This window comes from Rutilus rutilus, assembly GCF_951802725.1.
Source record: "Rutilus rutilus genome assembly, chromosome: 14".
NCBI classification, from domain to species: Eukaryota; Metazoa; Chordata; class Actinopteri; order Cypriniformes; family Leuciscidae; genus Rutilus; species Rutilus rutilus.
The window spans coordinates 6,339,996-6,364,521 of NC_140219.1; the positions used below are offsets into that span (position 1 = coordinate 6,339,996).

Consider the following 24,526-nt stretch of genomic DNA (forward strand, 5'->3'; position numbering starts at 1 on the left):
ATTCAAATGGCATCAAGGTGTTTAAAGTGCAGATTTTAATGTTTTAGGACATTTCAGAAATATACAGATATATGGACACAAATCCTGCATGGGTTCAAAAATAAATGCACACACTGACTGAAGTATGAGAAGCATTCCATCAGCAATCAGTGTTTATAATTTCCTGATGCATGTTATAAATTCACTAAATGAAACCCGGTGCATCACGTGAATGCTGACGTCTGCTCTGAGAGGAAGTGTATAGCCACTGTTCAACCATTTGCATTGGCAAAGGTCCAGGCCACAATCACAGCTCTGTTCTGTCTCAGGCCTTTGGCTACACGATCATTTCTGATCACCTAATCTAACATCAGCACGACAACATGTGATTAGACCACAGTAACAATGGATTCAAATGAGAATAAATAGTAACGTTAAGTGATAAAAGTTTCTCTTTGTCCAGAGCCACGTGGTTATTGCAGGTCACTGGGTTTGTTCACCAAAAAAAAAAAAAGAAAAAAAATTATGAGATCTTGTTGTTGAGCTGCCCAGGATAATGCTCAAATTCTTTCTCAGCCTCCTCACTGAATGAATCACCTAGAAACACATAATACAAATTACGTTTACATTTAAAACAAAAAAAGAGGTAATAAAAATATAATTAAGCTTCATTTAGTGCTGATTTAAAAGCAAGCATGGCATTTTATTCCCCTCGAATCATGTTTAATAGAATCGGGCAGCTCTGAAGGACCCAGTGAACAACAGCACATCTCACCAAGATGACATTTATGCAACCAGACACGGTTGCCATCGTATTTGCAGTTGCACCGCATCGCGTTGTTGGTGAAGTCACTCTCAGCTACCTCAAAGTTGGGGTTTATAACGACCTGACAAAGAGAAGAAAAAATAAATGTTTGCATAATTGTAATCAAGCTAACAGCATATCCAGCTAAGTAAGTAGTGACAGCAAGATCTTTAAAATAAAAGACTGTGTTCTGGGCTTTTTGTTAGTTAATCCTAATCCGGGTGGGTCTTTTCCAGTAAAATCCTTCCTCCACCCTCCCTCTGTGTAATTAAGGTTCATTACATCATTAATCAAACCAAATCCTATTACTCTTCTAACCCTCGCATTCCTGGACATCATGTTGAACTGCACGAGATCTGACTAAACTCCACCACTAGAGGGCAGAACTGCAACAGCGCTTTGACAACTATTGACGTGCTGAAAAGCCCAGACAATGGGGTCCTACGGGACCAAAGTCTGCTCATGTAACTGCTCTTTGCTGTTAGTGTGCTATCTAGCTGATGGAAACACATTTTTAACAAATTACCCAGGTGGTTTCTCTTCCTGTGACTATAACCACTAGTGAATACCTGTAAAATGTAGTTTCCTGGTTTAACATCCGTGATGTCAATCCACTGGCAGTCGATATCATGTCTGTACAAGTCCCAGCAGCCCACTGTGATCCCCTGCTCACCAAAGTTAGCGCATTCATAGCGCTTTGACACACCTGCAACAAGGGAAGTGGCACCAGTGTATTTCTGGAGACAAGCCGAAGAACACCTTAAACCAGCCTACTATTAAACCCGTTTTTGTATTCCACTGTGCTGCTTTTTTGTTGGTTTTTTTAATGCAAACATGCACTAGACATCATTAAAATAAGTTAACTTTTTTTAACCTTGCTTTTTTTATTATTTCACTATAGATGTCACGTTTTTGCTTTCCACTGGGCTGCGTTTCTATTGTTTTTCTATGTAAACATGCTACATGCGTCTTTGATCGTTGTCCTGCCGCATGACATGGCATTGTAAAAACATGTTGCTCAAATAAAATAAGAATAAATTATTCTTCTAAATGAGACAAGCTATCTTTGGCTGGTTTAGTGTCTTTAATATTAATTGCTTTAAATCTAAAGTATGTATACCACCCCAGATGTATAGCCTAAAAGTGACAGAGCAGATTTAAAGTATTGGTCACTGTAATGTATCGGTACTGATCCATAAACAGATTTCAATAGTAGACTCACTATACCCAGTAGTCTAGAGACCCCTAGTGGATAAACAACAACCATGGCATGACGGTTACTATGAAACAAATCATTTATAGCACTGAAATAAAATGTTCCCCGATCTTTGGAAATAAAGGAGTTTATTGTAGCATAAAAACATCCCGTAACTCAAAACCTCCTGAAACCTAATTTATGAAAACTAAATTGATTATTTCTGTCACACACAAAAAAAATAACAACACAAAATGTTTTAAACGGGTTGAGAAAAGATTAAAAGTTTGGTGTTAATCGTACGGAAAAGTCCAGCATCTGACCTTTGACCTTTGTCTTACCTTCATGGCACTCGGTGTCCTCCAGACAGAAGCTCGCTTTATGTCCGTCTGCCACTTTGGTCCCGTTTAGAGACAGCAGGTCATAATAGGTGAAGATATCCATACTATGATAGTGCCTGGAGGTCATAAACACGGTCTTCTGAAGTTTAACAGGGTTAAACCATCCAAAAACCATCATTCAAAAATAACCGGCTAAAATCATTTAAAAAACCATATCAAAGTACCCGTGTATGTGTTGTGCTACAGTACAAACTCATTTAAAGTCTTTAATTGAATCAGTGTTTTCTTTTTGTATCACAGCTTGGTTTGGCAATCTTACAATAACAAATATTAGCCTTGTTAAGGTGGCAGGAAAAGTCATAGGAATAAGTCAAATCCAGCCTATTGACATTTATCATAGAAAATTTTAAGAAATTTAGATCATCCGTTATATACAAAATTTCAACTGTTGCCTTCTGGTCGTCGTTTTAGAGTGCCAGGTGGAGGAACAAAACAAATATTGTTAGTGTATTATGTATTATCTGTATGTCTGTGTTACCTTCTGTTGCAAAACTAGTTTCCCCTAAGGGGGGCAATAAAAGTATAAACAAACGAACGATAACAGAATTTAAGCTATCCCGAATCCTGTATACTATACTGCATCCTACAAATCTGTCATTTTCAAGGAAAAAAGCAAAGATTTAAAAGGGCTTGGAGAGCAGATTCAGTGCTGTAGGCCTGTAGGAGAGAAGTGAAGTCGCAGTGTCTCAGACACTGGCTCCAGTCCCAATCCTTTCAGCAAGAGCACACAACAGGTTTCCTCATCATCATTGTGTCGGACACATACACTGGGAAACCTGATGTCTGCTGGGAAGCTTGCAGTGTAAACACAGACCACCCCAAAGAGTTAATGAGACTATTCAAAGCTGCTCTTATTCATAAATCACCTGAAAAAATGCATGGTGTGAGAGTACGTCAAAAGGCTCTACAGCTTCTACACCATTGCATTCAGACTTCGCAGTGATCTACACCACTGAGAGGCTACTTTAAAGGGATAGTCAACACAAAAATCAAATTTCTGTTATGTTTTTTGGTATTCAAACCAAAGAAGTAGATCTTGAGCAGTATTTTTGAGCCAGTTCTTTTTAGTGAACAGGTTCATTTGGTTCAAAAATCAATTAAACCCACTGAATTTGGTAAGTGTAAAAATTATGAAAGTGTTTATTTACAAAATATCTCATTTTGTCTCACAGAATAACATCAAGGAGAGTAAATGGTGACAGTTTTCATTTTGGGGTGAACTATCCTTTAAGGATGGCACAGTTTACCAGAACAAAAAAAAAAACAATAAAAGTGTATAAATGTATATCTGGCATTTCAATTATTGTTATAGTTTATTTTCCATGGTTTTATCTTTCTTATGGTTGGACCAATCAACTAATTATAGTGTAACGGAGGCCAGCTAGTAGTCGCTGTGCGAGTAAACCTCACTCCTCTGATCTCAATAGGCCATCTAGCGACAGATGCTAGAGTCTGCAGTCTTTAGCCTCCTTGTTAGAGCGCCGGAGACCCGGGTTCGAGGCCCGCGCAGAGCGGGGCGAGTAGGACCCGGGTGGAGGGGTTAAAATAACAATAAGTAGCAGTGACAGGGTCATTTAGAAACCTGTTCCAAATGTTGGAGAGCCATATGACAGACCATAAATAACTATTCTGCAGGCCCCCAATAAATAGCATATGGAGCAAGCATGACATCTGGCCATGTTTTTGACCATGTTTTATGAACTTTGGCCAGTAGGTGGCACATCCACCACCGGAGGAAAATATCATTTAATATTGCAATGTTCATTTCATGCAAATATTGTAACTGGTTTGTCACACGGCTATTTGGTCCCCAATGCTTCTCAATAAGAGTGAATATTTTCATATATATGAGTTTTCAATTCATAGACTTCAATGCAGAAAGCACAGAATTAAGAACTTTTACAGATATAGTTGTTTAAACATGAAGGAGGAAAAACTGTAACCATGCAGTTGTAATGCAAAATATTAATATTTAAGCACTAAGCCAATGCATTACACTTCAGCTCAGTGTAGTTGAAGGTTATAGCATGACGAACAGAAACCACTGTGAGACTGATATAACCAGCCCTGGATCATGTCGGCACACGTGTTCATTTAAAGCAGAGACTGCCAGCTTGAACTTTCATTCACCCTGTAGGTTGTCCAGGGTCTGAAAGCCTCTGCTCTGGTTTGTAGGAAGAAATTTATATCAGATTATGACTTTTGGAATGTTGTTCAGCCGACATGACCACTAGCGCTCAGTGTTAGTAAAGCCATATGGGTCTTTGGGGATGCAGCTGGATCAGGCTGGAGCAAAAGGAGATTCGGCAAAGCTGCCAGACGCTTAAAAGAAAAACACAGTTGATAGATCTCTGTTCAAACCAAGCAAGCCAACCTATATAATCTATTCATGCATAATTCACTCTAAGTTCAAGTGGTGCTGTCATGCAAATACACAAATGCAGACACGAATGCTTGGCCAGTGCATTGCAACATAAGTTTACTTATCATGCATTCTTGAACTCAGTACTCCAAAAAACTCAGTACTCAAGGGGGTGGTAGAATGAATCTTTAAATGTCTAAGGCATTTCATTGGATGTTGACAATTTAACTAAGTTTAATTAACTTGATTGGCAAGAGTGTCTTCAAACTGTTGTCACGATAGTAGCTGACCGGAAAGACCAAGCTGACTGTAAAAGAAGACAGTTTTATGGATAATGCCTATCGTTGTGACCCGAGTGGGAATGCTAAGAATTCAATGACAATAGTCAGTGCATTAGCATCATGAACTAGCAATGAACATATTTAATAGTGTTCATTAAGTAAGGATCTAAGATTAATAAATGCTGTAAAAGTATTGTTCTTTTTTATTTCAAGCTAGTTATTGAACTAATATTGTTGAGTGTTACTTTTTGTAGGCCAAAACCCAGAAACGAGTTCGCAATTTAGCACTCCTGATTCCATCATCCTGAAGTCAGTGTGTGTGTTTGAATTGGTTTTTGGTTAAATGCCTGAAACTTAACAAGCTAAAGATGTTTTCATTCTACGACATAAAATTCATCAGTAATACCCCCCTTGTGATTTTTAAAGGGATAGTTCACCCAAAAATGAAAATTCTGTCATCATTTACTCACCCTCAAGTTGTTCCAAACCTGTATGAGTTTCTTTGTTCTGCTGAACACAAAGGAAGATATTTGGAAGAATGTTTGTAACCAAACAGATCTCGGTCCCCATTGACTTCCATAGTATATATTTTTTCCTACTATGGAAGTCAATGGGGACCGAGATCTGTTTGATTACAAACATTCTTCCAAATATCTTCCTTTGTGTTCAGCAGAACAAAGAAACTCATACAGGTTTGGAACAACTTGAGGGTGAGTAAACGATGACAGAATTTTCATTTTTGGGTGAACTATCCATTTAAGCTTTTAAAGGTAGTTGCTGAAAAGTGATTAAATGGGACTACAGAGGTTGTTGGGACATTAAATGTAATTTCATCTAATAACTAGTCTACTTTCACAGCCGTATTGTGTTAATAATTGCACTTTTGCAAACTATTCTAACTCAAACTTTCAGGGAAAATGTTTTTGAAAGAGCTGATTGTGGTGTCATTGAAATCATGCGACCGTGGTGTAGTTCACTAATTGCCTACTTTAGCTTTTTACTTCTGGCGATTGTATTTAGGGTTTTTAAAAAATTCATAAAAGCTGTGTTCATTTGTGAAGATCATGATGAATAAAACGTGTAAGAATCATTAACTTTAGTTGGTTTATTTTCTGCAATGACCCAAAAGCCAATGGAAAAATCAGAGGGAACGTGGTTTTTGCTAACTTCCATGTTGGCCAACAAAAATACGTCACTGCAGAGCTCTATTTTGTAATGAAATTGAGCTTGCATTGCTATAAGCATTTGCATACTTGTTTTTGGGTCTTAAACAAATGCTCCACCTTAAAGAGAGAACATATAGCCTGCGGGCCAGGTACGAGATTTGAAATTTAGCAACAACAAGAGCTCCTCTGTTTACCTATGGCATTCGTGCCACACCCACGAGTGGCGGCCGAGCCGTGGTCTGAAGTCAGCCTTGCCGATGTTGTGTATCTGGGAGGAGAAGCGCAGCAGGCGACGGTGGCCGTATGGCCAGTTGGCTTGAGCAGCTGATTTGGCGAGGCAGTTTTCCTCTGCTGCACAGTACAGCATGTGCAAGGGTCGGTCCTCGATGTAAACGCTCTGCTCCACCAATGGAGCGTTCAGCACCAGGTCCGAAGCCGCTAGGGATTGTGTGAGAAAGTGAAATGTATTGTTTTAAAACAAAAATATGATGGAATAACCCTTCTTTTGAAACACACACAAACAAACTTTTCTTTACGGACTTGCATATCACTCACTGTCTGAGCAAATGACGCCAGCGGAGAACTGCGCTCCCGCTCTTTTGCAGCTGATGACAGGATGGTGCTGACAGTCGGTCAGAGTCATCTCATCTCCCTTACACTTCACTCCGCTCAGAACCATCTCCGTCACGTTACTGCTGTCCCAGTACCACGTTTCCTTAACACAGGGGAGAGCTCGTCAGTAGATGAATGAATATGGCAAATTGCTGAACATGGATAAAACAAGAAACACAATACAAAGCATGGTAATGTCAGCATCAGACATTAACTAAATCTGAATCAAACCATATAGCAAAAATAATGGCAAATACTTTCATTGGTCAAACTAACATATAGCCATTGGTTGAGTTTTGGTGTTGGTGTTGCTGGTTGCCTTAGTTTGAGCCACAATGTTTCATCTTTCAGTCTAATTAATCTTCAAAAAATAAAAAAAAAAGTTGAGAAAATTATTTACTGTTGGAAAAAACTTTATATTAATAAATTATTTAAAGGGATATTTCACCACTGGAAAGATGAAGTTGTATTTAAATTGGGTCATTTATGTAGTAGAAATGTGAAATTATTTTAGAAGTTGGTGCCTGTTCTAGACTGAATTTATTTTTGGCTCATGTGGATGAAAGACAACAGCTCCCAGAATGCACTTGCTTCGCTGCCCTACGACGTCACTCCCAAGCCACGCCTACCGGTTACAGAGGGCAGTATCGGAAGAAATTATACAACTAGGCTACTAGTCGACTCGAAACTGAAAAGACGCCGTTTTATCGTGAGATCGCACCTCCTATGGGAGGGTTGAAAACAAGCTCCTCCTACCAGTCTCTCGCCTCTGGACAAAGAAGCCTCTGATGAGGTTGGTTTCAAGACACACAATACAGAAATCTCTCATCTCAGGGGGACATGAGGGAGGGAAGCACGGCCATTCGAAAACACTACTGGGTTTCTACTGATACAAAGCTTAATGCTAATCGGTGAAGTATCCCTTTAAATATAACTTTAATGTTTCAAGCATACTGAACACACTTCAGTAACCTGATCTGGACTATTTTAAAGAAAATACTGACCCCAGACTAAGGGTAGTGCATACTTCACACATGAATAGCTCACATGTCATGTTAATATGGGATTTCAAAACCAATCAAGCTGCGATGCTTGATCAGCCAGTCCCATAGCGCCTTGCTTACTCACAGTGATAGCATGCAGGCAGTATCTGAGGCCTAACTGTCTGCACGCCACCATGGCTTCTCTTGTGGTCCATTTGTCACTGCATATAGTTCCCCACCTGGACTTGACCTGAACCTCCACGCGACCCTCGTGATCCGTCCTTCCCCCCGCCATACGGATCTGCAGACAGACCCCCACTGCAAGGGCTTAGCATGCAAACTAGGCTAAATAAAGCGAAGAAGCTAAAAAATTGCCGGCGATGCTAATGCTTGAATTACAAAGTTCTATATCTGCTAGCAATGATTTGACTTAGTGGATTATTGTGATCAGTCCCAGAGGCAAAAGAGCGTGGTGCGTTTTGCTAATAAGTTCATGTATTGCAGGGTTAAGAGGTGTTAGCATTATGCTCTGTTCACACTGTCTTGAACATGTATTGTTATGGTAATCAGTTGAAACCTCTTGAAAATGAATGCACTTACACTGCAAAAAAATATGAGATTTTCTTTCTTTCTTTTTTGCAGTGTAATTCAGGGGAGGCGAACCCGTTCGGCATTATGAGTGGCCATATTTTTGTGAGACATCCCAGATTTTCAGAAAATGTGGAAAAAGTGCAAAGTTGCCTGGGTTTACTTATTTTTAATGCACTGCAGGTTTAAAACTCTGCAAAAACATACCGACATACCGTCACCACAGCTTAAAAAAATATCAGATTTCGACCAGACCTGTACTGAGCCCCCAGTGGGACAGGGTGATGAAAAATAATGTTAATGCATTTCCAAGCAAAACCTCTGCATTCCCCCAAGAAACTTTGCGTTCGCTCACAAAACTTTTGTGTTCTTTGCGGGCAAATGCAAAGTTTCTCTGGGAACGCAAAACATTTATTTCCTCCCATATTTTTCCCTTCACCATGGGCTCCATAGACCTGCAGCAAACATTGCATTATATTTGTATTATATTTTTAATTTTGCACCGCCATTTCAATAACAGCAATGACATTAGTTTTCTTGCATTGGAGTTTTTTTCATACTAAGCTGATTTTTTTGAAGGTTATTCGAGTTTTGTTGTACAGGTAAACACACCTTACGATCACACCGTTTCTGTGCATCCCCCTAACCTTCATGCTATATTCACTTAAACTACTCATCAACTCCATGTCTGTGCCTGTGTTGTATGTTATACAGTGGTTATCTTACTCTCAGGCCACTGCTGGCATGTCCCAACCCCAGCTGTCTGCACACTACCATGGCCTCCCGAGATGTCCATCCGTCCCCACAGATCAAACCCCAGTCCCTTATCTCACTGCCTGTAGAGAGCAGCAGCTCCACCCTCCCCTCCAACCGCGTCCGACCCCCTGTCAGGCGGATCTGCCACAGGTTACAAAGCAAGCATGAGAAAGAATTAAAAGACTTAAGAACCTTGACTTTAATCATTTAAACTTGATAAGCAGTGCTGCTTTAGGGCTGTGAGAACGTGTTTATACTGCACATTGCATCACCTATTTGAATAAAAGTGTGCTGATTTTACAGAATTTGGTGGTGCAATGCTTTAGTTTGGATCAGCCCTGAACAGCATTGTTAGTGTTCATAGCTGAGCTAAGACATTTTTTAACACAATACAAAAACATATAAGCGTTAGTCGTAAATGAAGACACTTTGATGAGGGCATCAAAGATTTTGAAGTCTGAGACATCAAATATGTTTATATTAAATGTTAAGCGTTAGTTCAAAAACAATTTTTTTCTCTATACACTTCATAGTGCAGAAATAAAATAACAGTAGAATCATCATGTATGTGTCTGACCATTTTCTCAAAGCCCATGTAGGGAATGTTGCAGATGACGGAGGCGTCCTCCATGTGTTTGCAGTCTTCAGCAGTGATGCTCTTATGAGGACAGTCCCACAGGCTCTTCTCATCACCACGACACTGAACCTCATTCATGTAGATGGGACCCATGCCTGTGGACAAGAGATCATAACAGGCTTTGAATGGGATATCTATCTATCTATCTATCTATCTATCTATCTATCTATCTATCTATCTATCTATCTATCTATCTATCTATCTATCTATCTATCTATCTATCTATCTATCATCTAGTGTTGCCCACCTTGGCCCATCCGTGCTCCAGTCAGAGCCTCTTTAGCGGTGCCGAAGCCCAGATCTCTACACACCACGCTGGCGGACTGCAGGTTCCAGCGGTCGTCACACACGGTACCCCACTCACTCCCCTTCAGGACCTCCACACGGCCCTCGCCTGCCTTTGCACCGCCCTTCAGACGCACCTGAGCCTGGAGAATGAGAACGAGCATGATCAATGGAAGCCATAATACAGGTGTTCTTTAAATCCTGTTGATATTACCTCCAGAAATCGTGATTAATGTTAATATCAAATCAGTCCATTGAAAATGAATTACGTTAAACTTAATGAGCTTGATCTAATCACCATTGGATTGAGCTTGACTCTACGTGCTCTGGCCTGTGTGAACAGTGGCCCGGGCACACAGTTGACTACAGCAGCTCCTCCATTGGGACAGGGGGCGCTAGAGTTTGCTTTACTGAACTCCATCGTGCATGCTGAAAGATGAGCCTCATTTCCAGTGCAGGCCACTGAGTGGATCTTGTACACACGCTGGTGACTAAACAGAAACGCAAATGATCAAATGACAAACATTGTATCCCAAAACAATAATATTCTGTCTGCTGAAAGAATAATAACTGCTGTATGAGCAAAATAACAACAATTTATTATGTACCACATACAGTAGGCTTATAATACACCAGAAGATGTCTTTGAATTCTGAACCTTGCAGTGCTCAGACAAGTAAACCCGAATGGAAAGCATGACTGATTTCTTACATTCTATCAGCTTGCTGATAAATAGTGTCCAGTCCACTGTGAGCAAATACTGCGTACTGATGTTGCTTTTCCACTGAAGGACATTCAAATGTATTTATAGAGTGTACATCTATAGTGTATATATATATATATATTCCCTCAAAATATATTATCTTATTACTTTCTCCTAACTTTGAGGTGAAATTTGACCCAGGCATGTTCTTGACAGCTTTCGAGAGAGATTCACCCGTCTAGCATGAGTAGTTCACACTGCAGTATTTGCTTTATGAAAGGCAAGATTTTACAGTGGTTCACCTGATTTATGACACGTTCCAGACTCTCACACAGGTGATGACATGACCAGGAGAGGTCTGGTAAGGAGTAATATTATTACTGTAGTGAGAGAGAAGATACTTTCCTCTTGTGTGACTTTCCAGCACAAACTTATGTATGCAATTAAATGACAGAAAATACTAGAGAATAAGATATATGTACAGAGGCCCCAAAAAAGCATTTGGATGCTTAAAAATGTCTGAATGTCGTTGCATTAGATATCAAAATATAAAACCAAGTGTCTTATGGCATATGCAAACAATTAATTTAAATTGCAAACAAATGAAAAAGAATACATTTTTGCACAATGATTCTGACATTTTTAGGTGTGACTTTAGTGTCCAAATCCAATTTTTTAAGTTATAAAAACAAGCATTTTTATTCAATTTCTGGGAAGCGCAGACATTCATACAGACAGACATCTGAGTAGTGTAGGATATCATCCACAGTCTTGTAAATGTGCAGAGTGAGCTATTTCTGAAGTGTATCTAGCCAAGCACTTCTGGCACGAACCTGATGTCAATGTCATAATTACAAAGATGAAGAGAAGTACAGTATTTTACCCATTTCCCTATCAGTAAATTATGTCAGAGCTCATGATCATTTAAAAGCAGTGGAAAGAATAAATGGCAGCTTTTTCATCCACCCAAGATTATTTGTGTTTAGTCAGCTTGTAGACTTTAATATTAAGCAACATTAAGTGTAAATTAACTGGCCTTCTGTCAAGAGAAGATATTTCATCAGTCAGACTGATGAACAGCCAGTGGGAGAGTGTTTTTGGAGCTCAACTTCAGCATGCTGAGGACTTGAGCTCATGTCTTAGGAGGTATAAGTCACTCATTCAGTTTAATACACACACAGAGAGTGCATTGGTTGAAATGATAGCCATATTCTCGCAATGCACACGTGAATTCTCCTATGCTGGCTTGTTTTTCTGTCCAGTCACAGACTGCTTACATTTCACCATCTGCTGTGAATCGGAGTAAGTGTCTGTGTTCAGACGTGGATGACTGTTTCAACACAGATGGAGGAGAGCAGCCATAAAAGCACAGCAAAACAAAGCAATGAAATCACATCGAACCTTCATTATGGCAACATCAAAAACCTGCCGCCACAAGCTGCTGTGTGTGGTTGCCAGAGCGTTGCTATGTGGTTTCTAAGGTGTTCAGAATGTATTTAGCACGTTATCTGCAGTTACTAGGGTATTCTGTGGGGTTGCAATGGTGTTGTTTGCAGCAAGAACCTTGTCTTGATTAATAAATAGATTTAAGAAAATAAAATTCAATAAAAATTCAATAAAATTATCAATAAAAGTGAATTTGTGCATGTAACGAGGTCAACTGGAGACAAGCTTTGAGAACCCAAATCCAGTTTAACGAGTTTGTTTGCCCATAAAATCTTTAAGATATTAGGTTAAACTTTTTAAGTTTGGGGAGGTGGAGGGATACTGGAACAGCTGATGCAAGAGAGAGGTAAGCGGCTGCTTATATACTCAGGCTGTTGATTGAAAGATTAGATGGGCTCACTCCTCCCTAACTTGCGTTTAGGAACTTCATTTTATTGAACCATGAACATGGACATGGAGTTTTTGATATAGCCTTGTGTGTATTTGACAGTTTAAGCGCAATAGAGAGAACTTAGTTTAATACTCAATAAGACGTGAAAGAGAACTTAGTTTAAAACTCACAGGACGCACCATCTGACATCCAGATTTCTGTGCACGCGTGCTTCTGATATGTGCACTCAGAAAACCATCATACGTTTAGACTGATAGCGCTTTAAAACACATGCAGATAATAAACTTTCATGATGATGAAGAACTGCAATGTCACGTGAGCGTGACGACGATAGAGATGATAATCAAAACCAAAACATGTTTTAGTTTTTAGCAAAGTAACCATGCACTGTAAAGGCTCCGCCCTCTTCTTGTAAGCGGGGTGGAGAGCAGCAGCTCATTTGCATTTAAAGAGACATACACAAAAACAGCATGTTTTTCCTTCCACTCAAAAATGATCTGTGGGGTATGTTGAGCTGAAACTTCACAAACACATTCTGGGGACACCTGAGATCTATATTACATCTTGCAAAAAGGGGCAAAATAGGTCCTCTTTAAAAACTGAAGTGTCGCGCTGGAATTAATTTTTGGCTTCTGTAAACATAAAGCCCGCCTTCTTTGATTTAATTGGTCATTTCGATCATTTTGTATTTGTAACTTTTACAACTTTTTGTTATCCTAACAACAAACAGCAGGATCAATATCAAACATTGGGTAGACAATTTGGACATTCATAATTATTGGGAGGGTGGGGACTTGTCCCTCTCAATGGTGGATACGGCCCTGGTTTGCAGTACAAACAGTGCAGGACCACATCAAATTACCATAACATTTACCTATCGCTATAATATTAAATCAGAATGAATCAGAGAGACAAATAACGCCGCAGCTCAGTATGAAATTTCCACTGGCACAACGATAAAACGTCCTCATCCCTCACAGTTAAAAACACGTTGGCTGGCAGCCCAGTGGTAACATATGGAATTGATTTCATTTTGCAGGATTTTGTAAGCATTCGTCATTACTTCATGTGACAATGCATAACTGCTGCATCCCCCATGACCTCACGAAACACTGGGATGTTTCTCTGACAGCTCATATATCCATCAAGATTCGTGTGTATGTGCTCACATTCGCTGCCAGGTTTCATAACAACATATCCTGACTTGCATAAGTGGATTCTTGCAAAAGTCTTTTTGGCCGCAGCATGGGAAGTGTATGATGATCTATAATGATTCATTGGCCAAAGATCATGAAATAGAGACATTTTCCATCTTTTTAAAAGTGCCTGAACACGTGCAGTAACCAGGTATATATTTAATGGTGTATATTATGAGCTCTTCATCTTGAGTATTTGAGGGAATAATGGAAACTATTTAGCCTATGTGGCTTTGCAGTAAAAAATTACAAGCAGACATCCAAATGCATTTGAAACAATGAACATTCAATCTTTTGAATGTCTAGATGCTCTGACTGAAACACAAACACTAAAAATAGGTTTCAAATAACATAAACATAAAAATGCACAATAAATTTCCATAAGAATCCAAAATAGTCTAGATCACACAGACAAGTGATCATTTAGAGGAAGGCAGCAAGCCACAAATTAGACAGTCAGCTTCGAGGAATTTGAAACCGACCATCTTGCTTTTAAAATGCTGTTTTGATCACAAAGTTCCTTCAACTGGTTGTAAAATACATATTTATTTTGTTTACAGCTATAAAATACCTGAAATTGCCTCAGAAACTACTTGGACCACCACATTATATAACAAAATATCTAGCGGTATATGTATAATAAGTGTATCAAAAAATAAGTGGTATTTAATTTATAAAGAATAAGCTAATTTTTTTGAGAAAGTGATGAGAAAACAGATACACCATTCAAAATGAATATTTTAAGAAGGCTGCATCCGATATCGCATACTTCCCTATACTACATAGCTAGTAGGCGAAAAACAATATGTGACAAAAAAGTGTGCGAATTCACAGTAGGCCTACTCATAAAAGAGTAGGCAAAAAGTACCTGGGTGACCTACTACTTCTGACGAGATTCTGAAGTGTGCATACGACGGACACTTTACTATCCCATGAGGCCACGGGAGAGGATTTATGAATGGAGGTGAAATGACGCAACTGACGCTGGTAGGTCACATGATAATGACAGCATGTCGAATGTAGTATGTTTGGAATCTTGAGTACATTCATAATTCACACATTAAAGGGGTGGTATAATGCCACTTTTTACAAGATGTAAAATAAGTCTCTGATGTCCCCAAAGTGTGTATGTGAAGTTTAAGCTCAAAATACACCACAGATCATTGTTTACAGCATGTTAAAATTGTCCCTTTTTGAGGCTAAGCAAAAACGCGTCGTTTCGTGTGTGTCCCTTTAAATGCAAATGAGCTGCTGCTCCCGGCACAGAGGGCGGAGCTTCAAGAGCTTGTGTGTTAAGCAGCTCTGATTACCTCACGCAGACAAGCACTAAAATGTCAGAAACTGTTCTGTCTTTTATGTTTAAACTGGAGTCGGACAATGATGGAGAGACTCAAGAAGAAGTGACAACATGTAGAATGCAACAGAAAGTTTCTGAATGGTTAGTTGATTAATTTATGTTGCTGATGTGGAGTTAACTAATTCACTTTTTTAGCGGTTGCGCTAAAATTGCTTATTCAAAATAAGTACCTACTCAAGAGAGCATGCGACTTCAGACACAGCCATCGAGTGTTGTGCCACTTAGTAGTTGTCAAACATTAGTTGATCATGTTCATTAAAGTGACACCTGTGGTTACACCTGTGTGAGCTTGAGGAGAACTGACATCATACGTCCACTAAAAATCATTAAAACCAAAGACTTTAGATATACAAACAAAGTGCACTCATTTTACTTATGAATTGGAGAAAGTGCAATGCAAAATGGCAACAAAAAAAAAAACGCTTTTTGAACACTATTCGAGCATAAGAAACTACATTTATGAGACAGTTTTTGTAAGATTTCATTGGTGATTTCTAATTTGAAATTTCTGTGCGTAAGATGTGTGTGTGAAATACCATCTCAAAATAATTTCAGGTAAGTTCGCCATTTGATAGACAATAGCTGTTTATTCACTAAAAGAAGACATTTTGTACTAATCATATTGAGCACCTTAAGTTATCAATCGAACATTTGATAAATACAGTTTTTTTGGACAAACATAATTAGTTTGATCCTTGTATCCTTGATAAATGCCAATTACCTGCTTGGCTTCTTGGCCGTAGTTCTCTGGGAAGGGAATCCCATCATGCCACACACCACTCGAGAGTTCTTGGTGGTCCAGCCAGTGTTGCAGATGTGACCCCATCCGTCCTTAAACTTCACCTCTATCACTCCCTCCGTCACAGGCATACGGCCGGCATGGGCACCTGAGAGCGGACGCAGACGAATCTTCTCCATACGGTTTTTATCCACCTGCATCTAAAACAAATGCAACTCTACATCAGGAGAGGTAAATGTGATATAGGGTAAATACTGGTTTCAAGACCAGTTTTATACGGTGTTTTTTCAAGTATGTGCATGTCTGTGGTGAAGATAAGTCCAGTACGTCTTTCTGATAGATATAAGCCTTATATTTGTTTAACTAGTCAGCTACAATCTCCAAATTAAATTTCATGCAGGGTTTTTAGGAAACGAGTCCGTCTGTTTGGCTCATGCTGGACACGAGTCATCTCACATGAGGGGTTTGGATCACTGTGGTAAGCGGCCAAACCACACCTTCGCTGAGCATTGGCTAGAACACAAACTCTCTCCACCATTTACACAAGCACTTCCAAATGTCTGGCCAGCACAGTCCACAAAGTCTGCTGAGCACCTTGCCATGAGACAATCAACTGAAATCTGAATTTGGAACTTGGGTCTCATTCTTAACCTAAGGCTAAACTGCACGGCAAAGTAGCAGCAAACCACATCTATACCAGTTGCAATGCATTGTGGAAGTTTAACAGAGTTTCGGCCAAAATTTCAGTCCCCATTAGGAAAAGTTCATAAATCATACTTACTGATTTTTTGTTTGTTTTTGAAAACACATAATGTTTTAAGGGTTAGGTTTAGTCAAATTTATACAGTATAAAAATCATTATTTCTATGCATAAAACTCAAAAACCCAATGTGTGTAGTTATGTCATAAGTCTACACTATATTTGATAACTGACATTTCAAATCACATTCATTTTCAAACAAGCTTGCATTTCTATGAAACAAATAGTGAGCACATTATAATTACTTTGGGATGTTCTTTGGGAAGAACATTCTTCTTGTCATTCTGTGTTTTGGAAAACATATGTACATTCTGAATGTGAAATCAGTCATTTGCAACATTCCAGTAAACTCAGACACATCTGATTGTGTGTAGTGAAGCACAAACAGCAGAGGTTTCCAGAGGTCCGTCTGACACCCACTCGTGTTCTCAGTGTTCTTTCAGCCTTCCGGACAAGAACACGGAGAAACCTGGCACATGTACTGAGCAACGGCACTTCTGCGTGCCCTCAACTCTTCCTTCTCTTTTCTTCTCTCCTGTTTTTCAGTCGCTAATTCTCCAAGCTCTTGTATCTCTACATCTGTCTCTCTTTCTCTGGTGTGGTTCCAGGCAGATCATCAGAGATGAATTTACAACTGAGCAAATGCTTTGAGTCGGAGCAGAGTGACTCTGGCTGTGGACACTCATTATGTGGATGAAGGAGAGAGAGAACATGCGGGAAAAGTCAAATGTCAAATGGAGAGAGAGATGAAAAAGTGAAGAGATAAAAGCAGTCTCCAAACAAGTGAGGGGGCCTCATGGTTGGCAACATGCAGCTCTCTATGTAATGGCGTAATTGCTATTTTTCTCTGTTTGCCAGCATCAGTGGCATGGCATTTGATGGAAGTGATCTTTTACCTCAATGATGTTGGATTCTGCAAAGCCCGTAAGTCTCTCGTCTTTACAGACAACCCCTGCGTCCTCTTGGTGCGTGCAGTCGCTGTTCCCCCAGCCTCGGGACACACATTTCTCTATGCTGTTTTCCGTTCCTCCACACATGACATTATCAAGCCAGATTTTACCTGCAGGGACATGGGTGTCTAGGTGAGGTTACAACAGGAGTTTCAGAATCTGGTTATAACTAAGCACGAACGCGACAAACTACAATAGAAATGTCATTTTGCTAATAAGGTTTATTTTTATCTCACCATTGCCCGGTCCATACTTGGCACTGTGCGACCAGCTTAGTGCCTCCACAAACCCTAGATGATGACATAGAACATGAGCGTTGGCCAAGGTGAAGTCATCATCGCAGATAGTTCCCCACTCTCCACTGTAAAACACTTCCACTCTCCCTTCATTGTGTTTGCGAGGGTATCCGGCCAGACGAAACTTCATTTTTCCATCATGAGATGGAGAGGGGGTCTGGCTGACACAGGAGGGCAGCCAGGCGGCCCATAGCACCATAGCAATCACCGAATCCCATAATTCACCTCTCAGCATGGCTTGAGCATGTGAGAGATGAAGAGAGTAAGAGAAACTAAAAGAGAGAGTGAAATACAGTATATACATTAATTTGCAAGGTGTGCATGAAATGATCCTAAAATAAAGAAAAACTCACTTAAAGCTTCAATGTTCCCTGTTTCCATGACAGGGCAGGGCAGGGCTGAAATAGCCTACTATTAAATGTATAAAATATCATCAGGTTGAGAATTCTCCAAATATCACTCGTGTTTAAAGTTATAATGTTATTTTTACTTATAAAACAGTGTTGGGTGTAATTCATTACTAAGAAATTAATTACTGTAATTGAATTACTTTTATTTTCCATTCCCTTGAAAAAGTAAGGAATTACTCCTAATTTTTCAGTAATTCAATTGCACTTACGTAATTGCATTAAGTACTGTACTGAACAATTATATATAAAACTATTTTGTCAAAATTTGACATCTAATGATAAAATGTATAGCCTAATCTTCTCCCTTTAAATACTTATGTCAGATCAAGAATAATTTATGCAATTTTATATTATTTATTTGAAAGAATTTAAAAAGCAGTTTCATGTCTGTCCGTGTATTGTTCAACTTGTCAATGTTGATATGGGATTTTATTACTTTATTAGAGTAACTTAACTAAGACTGCATGCTTATAAAATTAAAATACGCAATAGTTAACTGCACATGTGCACATGAATGACAGAGCATAGTTTGCTATTTCCAAACTTTGTTGGATTTACATGAATTACATCTGAACACCAGTTGGATACACTAGCAAATATTCCTCAACATAGCTGAATATCGTCTTAACTTTAATTATTCAATTACAGAGTCGTGTTTAAGATCACAGCACTCATTTATAAAGTCATTCGGCTTTGTGTGAAGAATATTGTAAGAATCCGAGGTTTTCCATTATAAAGAAACTTTTGTGCAATGAAAAGATTCTATGGATATTAAAGTTTCTTCATAGAATAGATGTCAATACCTGCCAATACAAATAAACAAAAAATGCATTTAAATACAATAATATTGTAGTGTCTATGCTCCACTTACCTGAATCCAGGAGACAGAAACTTGCACAGGTTTTCTGCTAAGTCAAGTGGTTGTGGGCTCAGGTCAGATCTTATCACAGTTTGATCAGTCACTGGATGTTTAAAGCATCTGGGTTAATCACAGGACGCTGTTGCTGTCTGCAGAGAGAGAGAGAGAGAGAGACAGAAAGAGAGCTGGCGGGATGCAGAGGTTGAACTGGAACTGCCGTATCTGCCCGTTTCACAGGTTTATTAAGAGGAGGCAGGTCTTATGTAGAGGTCTCTCTCAGAGTCAGAGTCAGTGAATGGAAATGTCCCGTCATCCCGTCACTTTCTCCCCATTTCTGGCAGAAGGTTTTTTTTTTTTTCATAATCAGGAAAAGACTCTCTGAGGATGCATGTGTGCAAGCAGTAGCAGGAGGAGGGATGACGAAGCATTTTCTCTACTCTCTCCTTTTAATGATATTCTATTTCACATGCATTTTATATATAATTATTCGTGCATAAACATCAAACAATTAAAGGCCAACAGCATAATCTAGACTTGAAAATTAGACACCTCATCTGTTGTCAACAATTCTCCCCTCCAACTCAATTCAGCTGACGACTAAGAAACAGCGACATCTTGTGGGCACTAGTACACAGTGCCCTAGGAGTTCATGCTTCTCAACGTAAACATTGTTTGACATTATGATGTTCATTTTGAAAGAGAGAGATTTTAATTTGGTTTAATACTTTAAAAGTCTTTAGGGCTAAGGTAGGTCTTTAGATACATTAAGACAAAAATTATCTTCAGTATTTATGATTTTGGTCTGATGGGACGGGTTCAGGAAAAGAATCGGGACTCGAACTCGGCCACCTGAAGCACAATTACAGTGCGCTATCCACAAGGACATTGGTGCCAATTTACCAGTGTAAGTTTTGTAGATATTGGATCTTAAATGTGTAAGAAACAAGGGGGGAACAGAATCCGACTGCAAAAAATAGAGCTGTCGGAATCGGTTTATTCACTGCAACTGGCAATATAATGTTTCTGGAGATGTTTTTCAAGGAAATATGTATTAGATATTAAATGTTTTTAGTGTTTCATAATTTATATATATATATATATATATATATATATATATATATATATATATATATATATATGTATGTGTGTGTGTGTGTGTGTATGTGTGTGTATATAAATATATATATGTGTGTGTGTGTGTGTGTGTGTGTGTGTGTATAATATAAATATATATATATATATATATAAACATGTATTTTATCAAAGTCCCTTTCAAGCAAGTTTTTGGAGATATTTCACTCAGCGGCCATCTTTGAAACACCTCTTGGGCAGCCAAATCAGTCATGCAAGTACAGCTTCTATCTCTTTGAATTGGGAAATTCTCCAATGCTGTTCACCACGATTACAATTAATCGTGATCACCAATTAATTCTGACAACAACTGTCTCATAAATGTTGTTTCTAAACACTCAAATCATGTTAGCTTGACGGCAGCTGCAGTGATGCAATGACGATTGACGACTGGCTCTTATATCCAGAATACACCATTATCCCGCCATAACTTTCTCCAATTCATAGTAATACGAGTGCACCGTCTTTGTATACCTAAAGTCTTAACTTGTATGTAGCTAGTTATTGCCGTGTAGCTTGTTTGTATAATAGTTTCTCTACAGCGTTTTCAGCTAAGTTTGAGCACATTTTGTGTGTAACTTATACATATATTACAATACATTTGTCCAGCCTGTTTTAACCAACGAAAACTATATGTATAAATAAATATAAAATGCTACTGAATAATTACCTTATATATGAATATTTACATGGTAGCTACTCCAACCCTTTTCTGATAAAACATGGTGCCGGTACTAAGTGAAAATTTCTTTAAATGTATTCTAGGCTGAAGGCTACTTAAAATGTTTGTCCTTTCTTGAATGATGCATTGAGGCAGTTTGATATGATCGACACCTGTTAAAGGCCTTAAGTTAAGGCAACCTTGCACTGAAATACCTGTCCTTTTTCAAAAAGTGTCCTCCCATGCTGCCTCAAAACAGTTTGACAAGTCATACTGACGACACCTTTCCTCTTCATTCATCTCACTGTGAAGTGGTGATTGCTGGTCTAGAAACAGCGGTGTAGCACCGCAGCAAGTCGTCTCACCCCGACCCGTAATTTAACTGCGGACGGGTGGGTGTTGGGGGCCAGCGGCATGCAGTGGCCTCTCTGATCGGCTTGTCTTCATTCCCCTCACACCACCAAGGGAAAAGCAAGTCTGTGATAAAGTGCTGTCATTTGCTGCTGCCAATCACTGTTCACCTTTCTATACACACCTCTTCAGGCCCTGAGATTTCTCTTGCTCTTCAGTGTTTATGCACTGAAAGTGATTGGTGCAATTTGTTTGAGCTGCTTCAAAATAATGAATAATTACTGCGTTATAATCTAGGACACACAGTAAACCGCTCAAGACAGAACTAGATTTTTGCCTTTTCTGAAAAAATGTGAGTGATCTTTGCCCATGCAAAGCTTTTCAACACATTCTATGTGTCAGACAAATTTCCTGGGCATTTCTATGCAGTTGCTAGTGTGTTCTGGGTGGTTACTAGTCGTGTAAAGCCACCTTTATTTATATAGCGCTTTATACAATACAGATTGCAAACAGAGTTAATTTCGGCTATACAGCAGCTCTAAAAGAAAATGGTGTCATTGTTCAGCTGAAATCAGTTCAGTGTTGATTCAATTTTGTTTTAAAGAACATCAATTATTAAATTAGTAAATTTTATCTATAAAGTAGTTCTGCAGAAAACAGTGACGTCATCGCCAAGCTGAGTTCAGATATCTAATAGTGTCAGTGCAGTCAAATCAATAATATTGTTGAATATGAAGGTTGTTGCTTACTGGACTGAGTGAAAAGCTGTATTTGTTTTATTGTTATTCAGCAGGAGTGTTATTTTAGTATTATTATACTATTATTGTATAATACTACGGAGCCCCTAAGGGACATGGTGAAGGAAAAAAATATGTGATGGAAGAAAAAATGCTTCTCTTGCAAATGTTTTGCTTTCCCCCAAGAAACTTTGCATTCCCTCGCAAAAAAATATTGTGTTCCGCTGAGAAACTCCGCCGAAAAACATTTTGCAAGTGAATGCAAAGTTTCTCGGGGGAACGAAAAACATTTGCAAGAGAACTCAAAAGCATTGACTTTTTATTTTTCCTCCCATCTCATATTTCTTTCCCCACCTCTATGTCCCTTCAGGGTGAGTTGGTGTTAGGCATTTGATATTGTGTAACCATGTCTAACTGTGAGTGACTTCATATGTTTGTGTTTGGTTGCATTTGATAAAATTCTGAATTTGTAGTCGGCATCATATTAAATTATGTTGTGCTGTCAAAAAAATTGATATATTTCACTGTCGGCACAGAAAACACATTTTTAAAAGAGACCAGATCAGGAAACCGTCATTATTCAAGCACATCTTCATATAAATGTGCGGTGGTGGTGTTCTTCCTCTGGTTGATAAAGCACTACATGCTGAATATGACATTGAGTGTGTCATTCACATGTACTGTGCTGCATAGTTAACAGGTGCTTTACCTCGTGAGTGTTTATTTGAGAGGGAAGGTCAATGTCACTTCTGTGCCCTCCACCATAAAATCAGCCATGCATGCTGCTATAAATGGCTGATGAACAGCTCTGTGTGCAGGTCTGGCTGGTGTCTATCTGAGTGTAATCAAGGAAGGGAGTGTGGCCGTGGAGTCTCAGTGGAGTGCGATGGGCTGATGGAGTCGGAATTAAAAAAAAAAGAGGATGGACGGTGTCATGGAGCGACACCGAGTCACTTGACAGGAAGGTGAAGAGGTGAAGACACACAAGGAGAGACATTTTCTGAAGAAAAGGTGAGTGGTTGCCAGGGTGATGCTCTGCAGTTGCTAAAGTGTTCTGAATTTTTTTTTAACATGTTGCTATGTGGTTGCTAGGGATGGTTGCTTACTGAACCAAGTCAAAAGGGCACATCCTCAAGTTTCTATGATGTTCTGGCCTCTAGATAGATGTGTGTAAGATGATAGATAGATGATCATAGATAGATGGCTCGGTGTAACTTGCATTTCAGTGCAAGTCTGTGGGGGTTTTTTGTGTTTTTTTTAGGTTTGCCTATTTTATCATCCGCCAAGCCTGATTGCTGTCATATTGTGAATTGTCATAATGAAAAGCCATAGTGATGCTTGCCTTAGCCAACAAAATACTGAGCATTTTCCAAAGAAAAAAAAGATGAAAATATCATCTTTATCATCGTGTGTAATATCTACTGTTATTCCCAATTTCAGGGGTTTTTTTGTTGTTGTTTTTTAAACCTGTGATTTCCAGCTTACTATACAATTACACAGATAGAGGGAAGCTGCAGCATTATAATTTACACCACCATGCCGCAATTACCATCCTCTTCTTGTTTTGATTGTGGGTATTTGTCTGTGTAAAGGTAAATCTCTCACCATACACTGTCAGAAGTACACCTTACATGGGAATCACATGCAAATGCTGAATATGACTGCAGATCAATTGGTCCATTCATCAACAGCAGGTAGTGTTTACTTAGACACCGCCGAGGATGCAGTCCTCAGGATCACAGTAATTACTCATTGTCAGCTCTCAGCAAGGTGATTAGCACCAAGAAACAATGGCCCTGCTTTTCAGTTTATCCCTTGAGGAAGCCTATTGTTCCTCAGGAGGGACAGTGTTCCCAGAATGACAGTGATAAATAGTACGGCACTGACATTATCGTCATCCAGATCTCCTAAAAGTCTTGTGTGCTGCTGTCCTTCAAGAAAGTGTCACCTCATGCTGGATGGGTTTTGATCCAAAGTTGCTTAAAATAGTTTTTTTTCTAAATTTTCTTCTAAATTGTCATTGAATCTTAGTCTCTAACCAACCAATACAAACAAATGGCTTATCCCCTTAAATGTCACATTTCAAGTTTCAGGAGTTGAATAATGTGGAGTAGCTGTTGGTATTTGGATATACTAGCATGCACTGGTGAAGAAAGATAATTTCTTAGATTATTTGTATGAATAATAAAAAAAAAGAAGATGACTATGTGTCCCCCTTTACGTTAACCACATTACAAGCTATTTGTAACTGCACCAATAATGCATTGTGATTGGATCGCTGAAAATGCATTTGCGATTTTAATTGCCCTTACAATTTCATATAATGGAATCTCCTTTCTCTCCTCAAAGAAAGTGCTTTAAAACTTTTTTCTCTTTTCATCCACTTCCAATCATTATTCATTTATTTGACATGACATGTTGAATCCGTCAGTGTTTTACAAATTCTGTAAATGATGGAAATGTGTCAGTTAACAGAACCTCTCAGCTAA

General features: G+C 39.0%; 1 protein-coding gene across 3 annotated transcripts; it reads right to left on the reverse strand.

Annotated features, from left to right (window-relative positions):
- Positions 1–8: 8 nt before the first annotated feature.
- loxl3a (lysyl oxidase-like 3a) lies at positions 9–19,390 on the reverse strand. Of its 3 annotated transcripts, XM_084430390.1 has the most exons (15): positions 19,170–19,272; positions 17,829–18,160; positions 17,539–17,702; positions 15,865–16,082; positions 10,349–10,541; positions 10,013–10,193; positions 9,706–9,860; positions 9,099–9,269; positions 7,930–8,085; positions 6,745–6,904; positions 6,384–6,627; positions 2,321–2,436; positions 1,354–1,490; positions 755–866; positions 9–576 (listed from the first exon to the last, which is right to left on the reverse strand). In XM_084430390.1, the coding sequence occupies exons 2-15, from the start codon at positions 18,121–18,123 to the stop codon at positions 503–505; spliced, it is 2,376 nt and encodes a 791-aa protein (XP_084286516.1). In that variant the 5' UTR covers positions 18,124–18,160; positions 19,170–19,272; the 3' UTR covers positions 9–502. The 3 variants fall into 3 exon arrangements, with proteins under 3 accessions (XP_084286516.1, XP_084286514.1, XP_084286515.1); XM_084430388.1 differs by lacking the exon at positions 7,930–8,085 and having other exon boundaries at positions 19,170–19,390; XM_084430389.1 differs by lacking the exon at positions 9,099–9,269.
- Between the last annotated feature and the right edge of the window lie 5,136 nt (positions 19,391–24,526).

Bases quoted from the DNA above. Each gene is read 5' to 3' on its own strand.
- loxl3a (XM_084430390.1), bottom strand. From the start codon at position 18,123: ATGCTGAGAGGTGAATTATGGGATTCGGTGATTGCTATGGTGCTATGG. The intron at 16,083-17,538 runs GTAAAAGATCAC...CATTTGTTTTAG, and splicing joins CAGAATCCAACATCATTGAG to ATGCAGGTGGATAAAAACCG. The intron at 10,194-10,348 runs GTGATTAGATCA...CTCATTCTCCAG, and splicing joins GAGTCAAGCTCAATCCAATG to GCTCAGGTGCGTCTGAAGGG.